This window comes from Heterocephalus glaber, unplaced genomic scaffold (assembly GCF_053883595.1).
Source record: "Heterocephalus glaber isolate CG9 unplaced genomic scaffold, H.glaber_assembly_v1.0 deba00000901, whole genome shotgun sequence".
NCBI lineage: Eukaryota > Metazoa > Chordata > Mammalia > Rodentia > Bathyergidae > Heterocephalus > Heterocephalus glaber.
Genome location: NW_028258171.1, coordinates 284,329 through 298,826, shown reverse-complemented (window position 1 = coordinate 298,826; position 14,498 = coordinate 284,329). Strand labels below are relative to the sequence as shown.

Genomic DNA, 14,498 nt, shown 5'->3' with positions numbered 1-14,498 from the left:
TCCACTACTGAGATGGACTGAGACTAGAAGCTAACCACCTGTCCTTTGTGGCCTCAGGCAACCCTAAGAACCAAAAGCTCTGGCCGCGGGACGTGTGTGGTATTCAGTCCAGTCTCGCCTACTGTGCTCGCCTGGGCACCTGAGGGAAAATCCAGCGTTTCTTCTCTACGACAGGAGGCGCTGTGTTCGCGGGAGCCCCTCGGGCCGTGAACCCAGGAACTCCAGAGCTGATCAAGGCTCTGAAACTGGTAAAGCCCATTCTGCACCGTCAGAATTTTAAAAAGAGTCCAAGTAGGTTGGGAAAAATGGGCTGAGAGAAAAAATTATTGGATATTTTAATTGACCCCCTTCAAGGTGACAGCGGGTTTTTTTTTCCCTTAAAGCTGACTTTTTGTGCACTATAAAAGCTATTACGAAGTTGTTACTAGCCATAGAAAACACCATAGCGGGCTCGACGTTGTAGGAGAGCCAAGAGGGCGTTGGAGATACACTCGCGGGAAGGAACAAGGAAGTTAGCACTGAAAGTCCCGGCCAGACTGAGGAAGCGAAGTATCCGTGTACTTTACACTGGGACTGAGGTCCCGCTGCTGATGGGAACGTTGCACAAGAGAATCAGCTGCTGACACATTCTCAGGTACATTTACACTGTGATGGGATCCAGTGTAGTCACAGGAGCAGTTGAGGAGGGCTCTTGCTGAGTTCCTCCTGGGTTTAATTTCACTCATTCCTTTCCTTACAAAGTGATGTCCCCCTGTCCTTTTTTGTTCAAAAAAGAATTGTAATCTACTGCTTTTATCTTTTTTTATTTCCTTAACCACACATCTTCACCCTCTCTGCTCCCCTGCTGATTTAAGAGATTTGTTTGGTTCAAGGATTTAACGTGATTCTCTTGCCAGATTTCAAGGAAGAAAGATTTAAAAGAACAAAGCACAGGGGGAAAAACAAGGTATCTATTTGGAAGACAAGTTAAAACACATTTCTTAAAATGAGATTAATTGCATTTTAAACTTTGGAAAGCAAGAATATGTTGCAGGGTCTTAGTCACTTTAGCTTTTCTTTTATTGCCACTTAAGGAGACTTGGTGATTCCACGGGTGAGTACAACCGTCACATGGTCAGTCACAGACTCAGAAACACACTCAGTCGGACCACATGTTCAGGAACACACATGCACCATATCCCAACCTGTCACCAACTCCAGTGCCTATCATTCACTCTCTAGTTGTTCTCTCTCCCCAGATGTGTGAGCAACCTACTACCTAGGGCCTCCTAGGAGCCAAGAGGCTTTGCATGGAGGAGAATTTCCCAGAAACTTCAGAACTGGTTAGGAACCAAGCAAGAGCCTGAGTCCTAGCCCAGCCCTCCCAGGTCAGAGACCGGACCAGGCACAATTGGCTCGGGCCTGGCACTTCTTCAGCGACGCCTACGTTCCCGCGACCCGACCCTTGCTCTCCCAGCTAACTCTATACCGCGTTTGCGGAGATGTTCCCTCCCCCTGACCTTTCCCTATCAGAAACCAGAGGGTCGCTTCCAGCTCAGTCCCGGGCCTGCTGACGGGGTGGGAGGATGGGAGGAGGAGCCGGGCAGAGGGAGGACAGCCCGACTTGGATCCGCCTGCCCTATCACACAGACATCTGCTCTCAGTTCCTTCCTCTTTATGATCGCTGCAAATGACAAAGGGGAGTGGAGTGGACTGAGGCGGAAAAAAAAGTTATGTCATAAAGATATAAAATGGTGTTGTGACTCACCTGCTCTTAGCCGCAGGTACGAGTTTCGTGGCAGCGCCTCCGCTCTGCTAGCCAGGAGCCCGGGTCGGCCTAACGTCACTCGGCTGGGCTGACTCAGATGACCGGGTTTCTAGTGACGAGGCAAAAACTAGGGCTTTTTCCCCTTTCTAGCCTAAAGCCCGGGCGGAGTGGGGGGAGAGTCTGTGTTCTCCTGTTTCCCAGGATTGAACTTCGGGTCAGCCTGGGGGGCGGGGGGGGGCAGGCAAAAGAGCAGGAGGGGCTCGGGACGAGGCTGCAGTCCGGGTCCAGAGGGTGGCCAGTGCCTCTGGGGAGGGAGCCTGAGATCACTGAGCACGCACGATTGCAGAGCCCGGGCTCCAAAGCCACCGCCCCGGCCCGTCTCCGGCTGTACGGTTCCCAACGAGAGTCCCGGCCTGCCCGCCCTGCCCCGCCTATTTTCTCTTTTTCCTTTTCCAAAGGGGGGGTTACACACACACACACACACACACACACACACACACGCACCCGCCCTGTTTCCCTAGCCTCCGGGCTTAAACCAATTACACTGCTTTGCAAACAGAGTGCGGGCCAGGTCTGGGGGAGGGGGCTCGGCGGGAGGGGGTCGAGGGAGGCGAGGCGGCGGCGCAGCGGGGCGGGAGGCGCGGCGGCCGGACTGGCGGGCGGCTGCCTCGCAGGTGCACCTCGGGCTTTGTAGGTGCAAGCGTCTTTGTGCGGCGGACAAATGGGGAGAGGACGAGGAGGTGGGCACTCGAGCGACGTAAGATCCACATCAGCTCGACTGCACTCGCTTAGCAGAGGCCGCGCGCTTACTTCCCGCGGAGGCGCTCCCGGGCGCCGCGCTCCGCGGCCGCCGCCAGTCCCCAGCGCTGCCCCCGCCCGCCGCGCCCCAGCCGCCGCCGCCGTGCACGCCGCGCCCCGCAGCGCCCGGCTTCCTCTTCGCCGCGGCGGCGTTGGGCAGGCGCGGGCGCTCGGGTGACTGCAGCGGCCCGGCTCCCTCCCCGTCCCGCGCCCCTGGCCGCCCGTCGCCTCGCTCGGGCTGAATGGTTGCAGCTGGCTGGGTGGCTCCAGGATGTTAGGGACTGTGAAGATGGAAGGGCATGAGAGCAGCGACTGGAACAGCTACTACGCGGACACTCAGGAGGTGAGGAGCGGGAGCGGCGTCCGAGGAGGCCGGGAGCGGAGAGCGCGGGGCGGGAGCGAGGCTGGTGGGCTGGGCTGGGGGCGCCTCATCAGAGCCCGCCCGGTGGGAGCCTTTGGGCTCGCACCAGAGACTTCTAGGAAACTGGGCTTTGCAAAGCACGCTCCTGCCCTGCGGAGCCGGAGCCGGAGCCGGAGCCGGAGGTGCCGCGGGTTGGCGGGCGGGCGGTGGCACGAGTTGGAAGCAACTCTGAAAAGGCCGGAGCTCGCCAGCGGGCCGGCCTCTGAGTCCCGCCGTTTCATTCGCACTCGTCCTCTGTTAACTGCGCTCCGCCGCGAAGTTGGACGTCTTGATAATGAAAGGATTTCTAAATTTTATAAAAACTTGTTCTTCAAAAGCCCTGTTTGGGGAGAAGTGGGCTCCTTCTTCTCGGAAACCACTGGGTGGCGCTGGTGGGAACAGAATCTTTTTCCAGAACTCCGGGCCAAGAACCTGTTTCTCTTCATTGTCCCCTTAGTGGCACGTTCATGGGGTTTATTTTACAATGTGCACAAAAGGATTGCGAGGAAAACTAGGTATAAATAGGACCACCACCATGATTTTCCTGGAAACCGCTGAAGATTACCCCATAAAAGTTTAGTTATTGCAAACGCTTATTGAAACAGCCTTGGATAATCCTAGGAAGACGAGGGAAAAATAAACTCCAAAGTAAAATAAACCCCACCGCGTGAAGGCAGTGGAGAGAAAAAAAAGTACAGGACCAGGAAATATTTCCATGGCGATTAATTTATGTAAATTTGTATATCCACAAGTCCATCTATGAGTTTACACACCATAGCTTACACCGTAGCTTTCCTGTTTGAATCTATTTGTCCACCTCTTATTTTTTTAATGGAATTATACTCGCTGATGAATATAAATTTAAGGGCATCATTCTTATTGAATTAATAGAAAAGTAGTTTTAATATTTATGGGCTCTGCATTTTAAAAATACCTAGTGCATTCCCAAATTGCTATCGATAAAGGTTTGCACTTGCTGAAGATTTTTAAAAGGAGCCCAGGACTCTTCCAGAGGTTTAATTCTGGACCCAGCAGTTAAGACCCCTATCGAAAGAGGTTTCTTCCTCATTTTAAACGAAAATTAGGAAGTAGAATAGCATTAAGAGAAAGTAAGTCGAGTTTGATTTTTGAAATTTTAAATTATTCGAAGCTATTCATGTAAAGTTAAAAGGCCAGGCTTTGGAATGATCAGCAGCAACATTATCAGTACAGGAGGGAAAAGATTATTGAGACAAACTGTGTCGTCAAAATTTTCAAACATTAGGGAACTGGAAATAGGTAATAAAATTAATGTAAGGTTTTGAATGGTTTTGCAGAGGTGTACATGTAAAGTCACCTGAAGTTAAATGTCATCTAGTGCGTTGATATTGTTATGTACCCTTCCCAGTCACTCTCATTGTTAATCCATTTTTTCCAAAACTTGTTATATTCTGAGTTCACTTCCTTTTTAATATTACCGTTGCTACTAGTAGGTGAGAAACACTATTTCTAAATATAATAAAGGACAAAAAGTCATCTTTGGTAAAATCTCCTGAGACAATAAAGCCAGTTGTTGGGAAATGAATGCTGAAGGGCTGGGGGTGGGGGCGAGCGGCCACCGATTTTTGCTATATCAAGGAGAGTTCCCGGCCTCCGGCGACCTACCTGCCTCAGGCAAGGTGGGCATGGAGCTGGTACCCTGTTGCTCAGAGGAAGCCACTGTCCCTTTAGCGTGAATGAGCCAGGGGTCAGAGATTAATTCTGTTTGGGGAGTTTTCACCATGATTTGCCCCAAAGGGCTCTTAGCCTAGGCTGGTCTGGAGTGGAGACTTGGGATACTGCCTGGCGTGGAGAAGAGGGGCTGATAAAGGGGCTCTGAAAGTCGGCCCCGGCTTGGCGTGTAAGGCGATTACACGTCCTCCCGGGGAACTTTTTTTCTGGGAGCGCTTGTCTTTCATGCTTGCCGCGCTAGGATTTTCCCCCTGCCGTGCAAGACATCTTGGCTCGGTCTGGGAAGGGCGCCTAACAGCTTGTCCTGGGAGGGCTAGGGATGCGGGACAGCGTGGTCCTTGCTTTTCGGAAATGTTCTCTGCTGGTCCGGGGTTGCAGGGGACCGCCACCCTCCTGTGCCCACCTCTAACCCCGCCCTTCGGGGCCTCTTCCCTCGGTGTCCCCGATCCAGGCCTACTCCTCCGTCCCGGTCAGCAACATGAACTCGGGCCTGGGCTCCATGAACTCCATGAACACCTACATGACCATGAACACCATGACCACGAGCGGCAACATGACGCCGGCTTCCTTCAACATGTCCTACGCCAACCCGGGCCTGGGCGCTGGCCTGAGCCCCGGCCCGGTGGCCGGCATGCCGGGAGGCTCCGCGGGCGCCATGAACAGCATGACGGCGGCGAGCGTGACGGCCATGGGGACGGCGCTGAGCCCGGGTGGCATGGGCGCCATGGGCGCGCAGCCCGCGGCCTCCATGAACGGCCTGGGCCCCTACGCGGCCATGAACCCTTGCATGAGCCCCATGGCGTACGCGCCATCCAACCTGGGCCGCAGCCGCGCGGGCGGCGGGGGCGACGCCAAGACTTTCAAGCGCAGCTACCCGCACGCCAAGCCGCCCTACTCCTACATCTCGCTCATCACCATGGCCATCCAGCAGGCGCCCAGCAAGATGCTCACTCTGAGCGAGATCTACCAGTGGATCATGGACCTCTTCCCCTACTACCGGCAGAACCAGCAGCGCTGGCAGAACTCCATCCGCCACTCGCTGTCCTTCAACGACTGCTTCGTCAAGGTGGCGCGCTCCCCGGACAAGCCGGGCAAGGGCTCCTACTGGACGCTGCACCCGGACTCCGGCAACATGTTCGAGAACGGTTGCTACTTGCGCCGTCAGAAGCGCTTTAAGTGCGAGAAGCAGCCCGGGGCCGGCGGCGGGGGCGGGAGCGCGGGCGGTGGCTCCAAGGGCGGCCCGGAAAGCCGCAAGGACCCCTCTGGCACCGGGAACCCCAGCGCCGAGTCGCCCCTTCACCGGGCCGTGCACGCCAAGGCGAGCCAGCTAGAGGGCGCGCCGGCCCCCGGGCCCGGGCCCGCCGCCAGCCCCCAGACTCTGGACCATAGCGGGGCGACGGCGACAGGGGGCGCCTCGGAGTTAAAGACTTCAGCCTCTTCTACTGCGCCCCCCATAAGCTCTGGGCCCGGGGCGCTGGCATCTGTGCCCCCCTCTCACCCGGCGCACGGCCTGGCACCCCACGAGTCCCAGATGCACCTGAAAGGGGACCCCCACTACTCCTTCAACCACCCCTTCTCCATCAACAACCTCATGTCGTCCTCAGAGCAGCAGCACAAGCTGGACTTCAAGGCTTATGAGCAGGCCTTGCAGTACTCGCCCTACGGAGCCACCTTGCCCGCCAGCTTGCCTCTGGGCAGCGCCTCAGTGGCCACCAGGAGCCCCATCGAGCCCTCAGCCCTGGAGCCGGCCTACTACCAAGGTGTGTATTCCAGACCCGTCCTAAACACTTCCTAGCTCCTGGAACTGGGGGGTTTGTCTTCATGACCATGCTGGTAGAAGGAGAAAGAGAGAGCAAGAAAAAAAAAAATCAGCAAGCAAAACTACTCATACCAAACCATCAACAGCATAGTAAAATCCCAACTGTTTTTATGCACAAATTTTCCCCAGTGCAAAGGACTGTTACTTTACTATTGTATTCAAAACTCGTTGTGTATATTATTACAAAACAACCAATCCCGCACCAATTTTTTCCTGCGAAGTTTAATAATCCACAAGTGTATATATATATAATCTCACTCCTTCCTTGTCCTCTTCCCTTTTGTCCCTCTTTCCCCTCCATACCCACTCTAGGCTGCGCAGGGTTTATTTAAAGGAAAGAAAGAAAAGAAAGAAAGAAAGAAAGAAAGAAAGAAAGAAAGAAAGAAAGAAAGAAAGAAAGAAAGAAAGAGAGAGAGAGAGAAAGAAAGTCAAGTTTGTAAAATATTTGTTTGTGCTTTTTCCCCCCTCCTTCTCACCTGACCCCACCGCACGAGTTTCCAGGTCTGTGGCAATACTCTTATCCATAAGAGTTGAGAAAGTGACGACACAGGTAGACACTGGGGGCTCTTCAAAGTATCAAAAGGCAGTGCTGCAGTTGTGCATCACAAACATCAGAGCCATTTGTTTTTCATCTTACATTTCTGATACATTCAGCAGATGTCTTCAAATGAAACACACATATATTGTCTATGGACTTAATTATGCTCAGATATGTAGACATCCTCCATATATTTGCATAATGTTAGAGGTAATAGGTAGGTAATACACATGCTACATTTTCAAGAGTTGCCTGACCAAGAAGTTACAAGCACCCCCCCCCCCTTGTCCTTTCTGTCCACTTTTGGTCCTGGGAATCTCTTCTCGGGAATTGCCCTCCTCAAGAACTCTGATCCTTGCTTTGCAGAGTGCCATGGTCATGTCATTCTAAGGTCACATAAAGTATAAAATTAGCTTTTGTGTATGTATACTGTTTAAAGGATTTTCCCCCCAGACAAAAAAGAATATCACTTAGTTGGAGCAGAGAGATATAGAGTTCTTTCTCAAAATTTGGTCCAAGATTCCAAAATCCTATTGATTGTGGCCATTTTAATTATTGCTATCGTGTGCTTGTTTCACCCAGTGTTGATGCACTTTCCACAGCTGGTCATGGTGTTAGCATAGACAGACGGGTTTCATTATAATTCCTTTTTGCCTTCTCAATGTTAATTTATTGCATGGTTTATTCTTTTCCTTTACAGCTAAAATTGCTTTAATCATGGTTAATATTGCAAATTAAAATGTTAATTTTTATCAATGTGATTGTAATTAAAATATTTTGATTTAGATAACAAAAATAATACCAGATTTTAAGCCGTGAAATATGTTCTTGATCATTTGCAGTTAAGGACTTTAAATAAATCAAATGTTAACAAAAAGGATTTCTGTTATTTTCCTTCACTTAATTAAATCCAAAATGGATCTTCTGAATTTAATATTTCCTAAAGTATGGAACTTGATATAATGACAAACAGGAAAGTACTCCAAAACGAAATTGCTTTGTCTATGATTTAAATGAATGTATAGCTAATAAAAAGGAGTGAAAAATACTCAAAGTGGAAGGATAAGTTGATTTAATATGCCAAGAATTGAGAATTTAAAAAATTCTTTATTCCTTGTAATGTTTACTTCATTTTTGTGGCATGGCTTTAAGCCTTGTGTGTTTCTTTTGAGTTTTTCCACGATGAAACCAAATATTATTTATCTCCTTTCCCCAAAATAGTTTTTCTTTATCTGAATATTCAAGTGAATAAAATATCAGCTGTGGCTGATAAGATTAAGTTGTCTACCACAGACTCCTGAACCCTCTCTTCTTGTTGAAAGAGAAAGGAAACTCAGCCATCATGGAAGCTATGGAGGGAGTGAAGGGAAGGGAGTTAATTCACTCCTGTAGGGAAGCTGTGTGCCCCCAGGACATTTCAGGGTAGCTGCAGTTCTGTGAAGATATTTTCTAAAAATATTGTTCTGCAAACTTAAAGCTGATGATTTGTTTGCCTTCTAAGAAGCTTTGAAACGCAACTTCACCCCCACCCCCACCCCCAATTGCTTCGGATCACAAAATCATTAATCTCCTTTGATAGTAGGCTCACTTTCCAGTCCACCTATTTCTTTGTAAGTCCTGTTCGGATTGACATGGACAATAACAACACCAGCCCAAGCAGAGGCTGCCCTGCCTGAGCCCTTGTGTATGAACTCCGTCCTCACCAGGGCTTGAACTTGGACAGCCTTTACTTTGATCGCACCACTCCACGCCGCGAACAAGATAAAAGGAGCTGTGCGAGTCGCTTAATTATCGCGTAATTGCCTCCCCAGATGAGCGAAGGAGTGCCGTGTAGCACTTGAGAAAAATCCAGAAATCTCTGCTCTCTTCAGCTACTGAAAGGAGGAGGAAAGAGAAACGACTGGTTTGAGTAAATTCAAAACTTAATCTGGAGGCCTCGTAAAGTCGTTAGAAATCCCAAGAGAGGAAAAAGCTTTCAATCTCTATAATTATTCGTAGCTCCAGAGCGGGTAGACATTGGCAAATTCGAATTCCAAATGCAGTGCAAATGCATGAGCTTGGGCCTCGGCCTCGCGGACTAGCGAGCGCCGGCTTTGAGCGGTGCGGTCCGTGGTATCCCCCTCCTCTGCGCCCTAGGAGCGCGGAGGCAACGTGCTGCCTCCGCCCACCCGGTTTAAATGGGCCTCATCTCTTGCTCTTTTACTTGGCAGAGATTTTTTTCTGGGTTTGCGGTGAGGGGTGGCCAGGAGCCCCGGGTTGATGGCCGAAACCTCCTGTCCTGGCCTGGCGAGCTTCTCCCGCGACTCTAGGGCCGCGCACTCTGCCACCTCTGGGCGCTGCGCGCGTCACCACGCGGTCGCGGTGGAGGCCTGGGCAGCTGGTTGCCGGGAGGAAAACGGGAAGAGCAGAACCGCAAGCATCTCGAGGTGACAAGTGCAGTTAGTTCTTCATTGTTTGGGCATTTTCCCCTCCTAGCGAATAAATCTTCTGTTGAGCCGCAGACCTAAAAGTCAACAAAGAGGGCCGGGCGCCTCGTTACCGTCCTGCGGCCCCCAAGGCCTGCTTCGCCGGCCGCTCCCGCTGCGTAATCCCTTCCTCGGAAGCCGCGACACACAAACGCTGGGGCGCCCGGAGCCGGGGCGCCGCGCCCCTGGGCCAGGAGGAAAACATCTGTGGCTCGGAGCGGGGACAGGGACCCTCCCGAGCGCGATCCCAGCCCGCCCCTCCCGCTTGAGTCTCACTGTCCCCAAATATCTTGACTTCGAACGCGCCGGGGGACCAGGGCCGAAAAGGGGGTGCGCCGGACCCTTCCTTTTAGGAATTTCCCCCGGGGCGGGGGAGGGGCGGGGGAGGGGTGGAGAAGGGGGCCGAGCAGATAAAACCTGCCAGCGACCCGAGAGTAAAGCTCCTGAGCCCCGCGGACCCGCAGGCGACGCCGCTGGGCAAACACTTCCCGAAAAGGGGGGCAAATATTTTGGGAGTGCATACTGTCTAGGGGAGAGGAATTTCAATTGTTACTTTCACCTTGCTTTCGGAGGGGCAGGTCTGAGATATTTTTAATGTATTTAAAACAAAAACAAAGATAGAGGAGAAGAAAAACTCACCAGTTTGATTCACCAGAAACCAAACAACTCAGAAGTGTTCTCAAGCAGAAAGCAGCCCGGTCCGTTTTCTACAAAATAGCTAACAAAGTATTGAAATCAAAGATAAAATTTAATTTCCCTTGTCCCTTGGTGAACCCCCCACACAGCAGAATAAACTGGTGAGAATTAATATGAGATGAAAACAAAATCCTATTAAAGTTCCTAACTTTCGTGTTCATTTTCAGAAGACTACATATGTGACTGATTTCGCTGAACGTGTAAAATATTATTTTTCTCAAAAGTCTTTAACTGAGTTGAATTAACCATATCAGAAAAGGATCATTGGAGTGAAAAAATTCTAAAACTCTGTTTTGGCATTTCAAAAATTGATCTCAGTTCCATGAAAATGCTTATTAAATTTCTTGGCAAAAAGCTGCCACGATCAATATAAATTCCTTTCAATGCGGACCAAAGTAGGAGACCTGGAGCCCAAATTAATTAACCTTTCCTCAGATCAATTGGTTTTCTGTTGATTTAGCAGTAATATTGTAGAACATTTAGCTATAATGTATTTTAATGTGATACCTCTATGTGTCATGAGGAAAAAAACTCATTGAAAAATACAATTGCTTAAATTATTTGATATTTAATAAATTTGTAAAATAACATTTTGTCTTCAACAATTAAATGTTAATTGTTTACTTGAGTTCTGGTAACATGTGTTTTGCAACCAAATGCAATTAGAAGAATGCCTAATTATGTCCAGATAATTATGTGCCAAAGGGGGAATGATTTTTAAAATATCTTGAGCTAAACAGATAATCAAATTATGCAGAATTCAAGAATGAAAATTTCCTAAATTGAAAGAATGGTTAGCATCCATAGCTACTCAGGAAGATAAGAATGTATAAGAAACTGAAATAACCTGGAAGATTTTACAACTTTCCTGTTTGGAAACAATGTATTTGGGAAGATGAAGATTTTTTTTTGAAGTAGCCACATATGCAAGTTTCATTTTTCACCTCTGATGCATTTTATGTAACATTTAACAGCAGATGACTTTAAATCTTCTGGTTTCTTTTTTCCCAGTAGTTAGGTTTGGGACATAATGGTTCCATTGGTGTTTCTCTTTTTAGCTTCCAGCCCAGCTTGGTTCACTGAACTTTGCACAGCTGGGACTTGGGCCCTCACCTTCCCTCCCCCTTTTCTCAGCCTTCCTTCTCACCAGCTTTGTGGGGCTAGAGAATACCCACGAACTTCGATTTTAACTTGTTAAATGCACGCATGTATCTTTAACAAACATTTTCTTAAAACCCAAGGAGGGCAAATTTCTCACTTGCTACCATTCCTTTTCTGGCTCACTTCTTCATGCCTCCAAGTTAGAACGGCTGTGACTACACCAGTAGGACCGAAAAGGTCCTATTGAGAGTGATCTTCCCTCCTCCCTGAAGCCCCCTTCCCTGACTTCTAGACACCACCTCCAGATAGTCGGGGGACCTCTATACCCTACGTAACCTAAAGTACAGAACACTGTCCCTGAACACCTGGGAAAGAAAGGGCTTAACTGGAAGGGTCCTCATGGACTTCAGAACCCAGGTGGGGTATGGTCAAGTCACTGGTGAAATCAAGTTCAGAACCTGGCCTTTGACAGCCCTACAGCTCTAAGTATAAGGCTGTCTTTCTATTTTCCTCCACTCTTCTTGAGGATTACACAGCAGGGGCTTCTCCACCCACCCCTTGAAACTTACAACCTGGAAATTCCCCCAAGTATTGGATGGAAATAGGGATAGGGAACAATGAAGTAAAGTGGAAACTTTGCTAGTTTCTTTGCCCCTTCTCCTATGAAATCTTACTTCTTTGCTTGTCTAATCATGTTTTCGGGTCAGTTTTTTTCCCCCTTACACCAAGGAGTTGTTATTTTAAAACAGAAAAAAAAAATTAATGAGAAGACTAAAGGGGCTTTGTGATGATTTGTTTTCGTTAAATGTTTAATTTTAAGGGCCCATTATGCTCGAGGGAGGAAGTAGGTGTCCACCTATTGCTGTTCTCCTGGGGAGCTGGTTTTCCTTGCTTGATTCAGGTGACTGGGGTTTTCTGCAACATTACCCTGGCTCTGGATCCCACCCAGGAGATTTGAGCTTCCCTCCGACTGCCCAGCTATAAACGCCCCACCCAGTAGCCGCTCGGCGGAGGAGCGGAAACTCCTGCTGGGTCCTCCATCGCTTTTCCTGGGTGGAGGCCAATTCACCAGCTCCAGCCACAGTGAGCCAAGCGATAGCTCAGGGCACGGTGCAGGTTTCCTCTCCCGCGCCTGGAGTCACGCTACCTTCTGCCCACACGCGCTTCCTTTGTGTGATGCCTGGCTAATATATCAGTGAGGCAGGTAACCCGGATCCTTCAGGGAGAGAAGGAGGGCTTGTAGATGGGGAGGGCGGGGAAGGGAGCCCAACTACCTGACTGCTGACCCTTGGGCCAAAGAGCTTAGAGGCCGGGTGGAGGTTAGAGGGGAGCGAACATAAGTGAGAAAAGTTCACATTGGAGCATTGAAAGTAAATTTAAATGCCTGCAACAAGTTTTCCAAAAGGTGACCGGAGGCTCAAGCGCTGTCCTAGGCTCAGAGCGACGTGGCCAGACGCTCGGTCGCTGGAGAAAGTGACTCTGACAGAGCTGGCCACGCCTCTGCTGAGTGTGGTGGCCTCCCAGGCCCTCCCAGGCCCTCCCCACCCGCATGCCGCGCGGGGTCCCGAGTCCCAGGCTTACAGATGCCCTTCATGAAGTGCGCGCCTTCGTGGACTCCTCAAGTTCTACCTAAGCCAGCCCCCTTCCATACTGAGTGCCAGTGGATGAAAAGAAAGCCTTCCAAGCAGCTCGTCCAGCTGCCCTTACCGAATCCCTGCTTTGCCCACCCTCACCCCAAAGGGCTGTCTGGCTCCTGAACTGAGATCTTAACCCACCAAGCACAGATGCAATCCCTGCGCTACTTCACCAAGTTGGCTGGAGGAGCTGCAGATCCACCTAGAGGCCGGAGGTCCCCAGCACCGGGCGCCGGCCTAGGTCCTCTCCCGGGGCGAGCCCCTCCCCGCCAGACGGTGCCCGGGCGCCCGAGACATATGCTGCCCGCAGCCCGCGGCCCGACGTGGCGCTCAGGGCCCAGGCGGTTCTCAGCGCATCAAAAGCCGGGGCTTTCTTCAGCCGTATGGGCCGCGAGGTGAACAACAATGCCCAGGCCCCTTCACTTCAAAAGCGGCGATCAGGGGAAAGGCTCTCCCAGAGATTTTTTTTTTCCCTTCAGCCTTTCATTTCTAGTTAAAAAAAAAAAAAAAAAAAAGGCATCAGCAACTCCAGGGCCCAGGCGAGCCTAATGCCCTTTGATGGGGATTGAATTCATTATCTCCAATAACACAATTGTGCTTGGCCAACGAAAAGAGCAAAGCAGGGCTCTATCCCGCCCGAGGGGCCCGGCCTGGCGGGGCGGGCAGGCGAGACGCGCTCGCGGGGACGCGCACCACTGAGGCGCAGTCGCGACCCGCGACCCGCGACCCGCGGGACGGGATGCGACGCCCCTGGGCGAGCGCGGCGAACCGAGGCCGCGGGACACGGGGTACCACCGGCGGAGGCCGGGGCGGGGGCAAGGGGGCGGCACTGTGGTTTGATTTTTCTTTTCTCCCTTTCCAACCACCCCGAGGGCCGCCCCCGAAGGCTGGGTGTTTACTCTCCCCCTTCCGGGTTTCCAGCTTCGGGGCGCCCCGGGCACGCTGGGCACAAGGGCTGCACCGCACCCTGGGTGAGCGCGTCAGGCTCTCTACTTCGCGGCCGCGCCGCCCCACGCCAGCGCCTCGGCTCGAAATCAGCTTTCCTTTAACCTAGCACCGTAAACCCGGGCCCCTCTGCTGAGCTTCTTCCCATTCTCTTCTACGCCAGCCAGCCGTCGTCCAAAAGCGACCCAGGAGCCTGGGTGGGACACCCTGTCCCGCATCCGGCTGCACAGGTCTGGGCTCAGGGCGTGAGGCACCTCCTCCACCGCCCCTTGGGCACTGCCCAAGACCCCGGTTCAAGTGCTTTCTCCTGCGTCCTGCGGCCATTCCTGCCCTTCCAGCCACGTCCAGCCGGGCTTCTCAGCTCTGCAGAGGCCACGGAGCTGAAAACAGACTAAAGCAGGCATTATTCAGAGTCAGGCGCCTTGACCTTGTGTGTGTGTTTGGGGGGGTGGGGGTGGCGTGGGGGGGGGAGAACACAAGAATGAATCCCTAAGAAACTTGATCATAGATTGCTGCATAGATAGATATCTTGGTGTCTAAAATACCAGTTCGGGTGAACACTGAGCATGCTTCTTGCACAATCCTACTTTCCCTCTCACCACTGCTGGGAAAAATATGTGCTGCAATTTTATTTCAGTCATATAA

General features: G+C 51.2%; 1 protein-coding gene across 1 annotated transcript; it reads left to right on the top strand.

The window, feature by feature from the left end:
- The first annotated feature begins 2,673 nt into the window (after positions 1–2,673).
- Positions 2,674–6,902, top strand: Foxa1 (forkhead box A1). The gene is made up of 2 exons (XM_004875103.3): positions 2,674–2,888; positions 5,107–6,902. The coding sequence occupies exons 1-2, from the start codon at positions 2,817–2,819 to the stop codon at positions 6,448–6,450; spliced, it is 1,416 nt and encodes a 471-aa protein (XP_004875160.1). The 5' UTR covers positions 2,674–2,816; the 3' UTR covers positions 6,451–6,902.
- Positions 6,903–14,498: the final 7,596 nt, after the last annotated feature.

Coding starts and splice junctions, on each gene's coding strand:
- Foxa1 (XM_004875103.3), top strand. CDS start 2,817: ATGTTAGGGACTGTGAAGATGGAAGGGCATGAGAGCAGCGACTGGAAC. Junction 2,889..5,106: donor ACTACGCGGACACTCAGGAG/GTGAGGAGCGGG, acceptor TCCCCGATCCAG/GCCTACTCCTCCGTCCCGGT.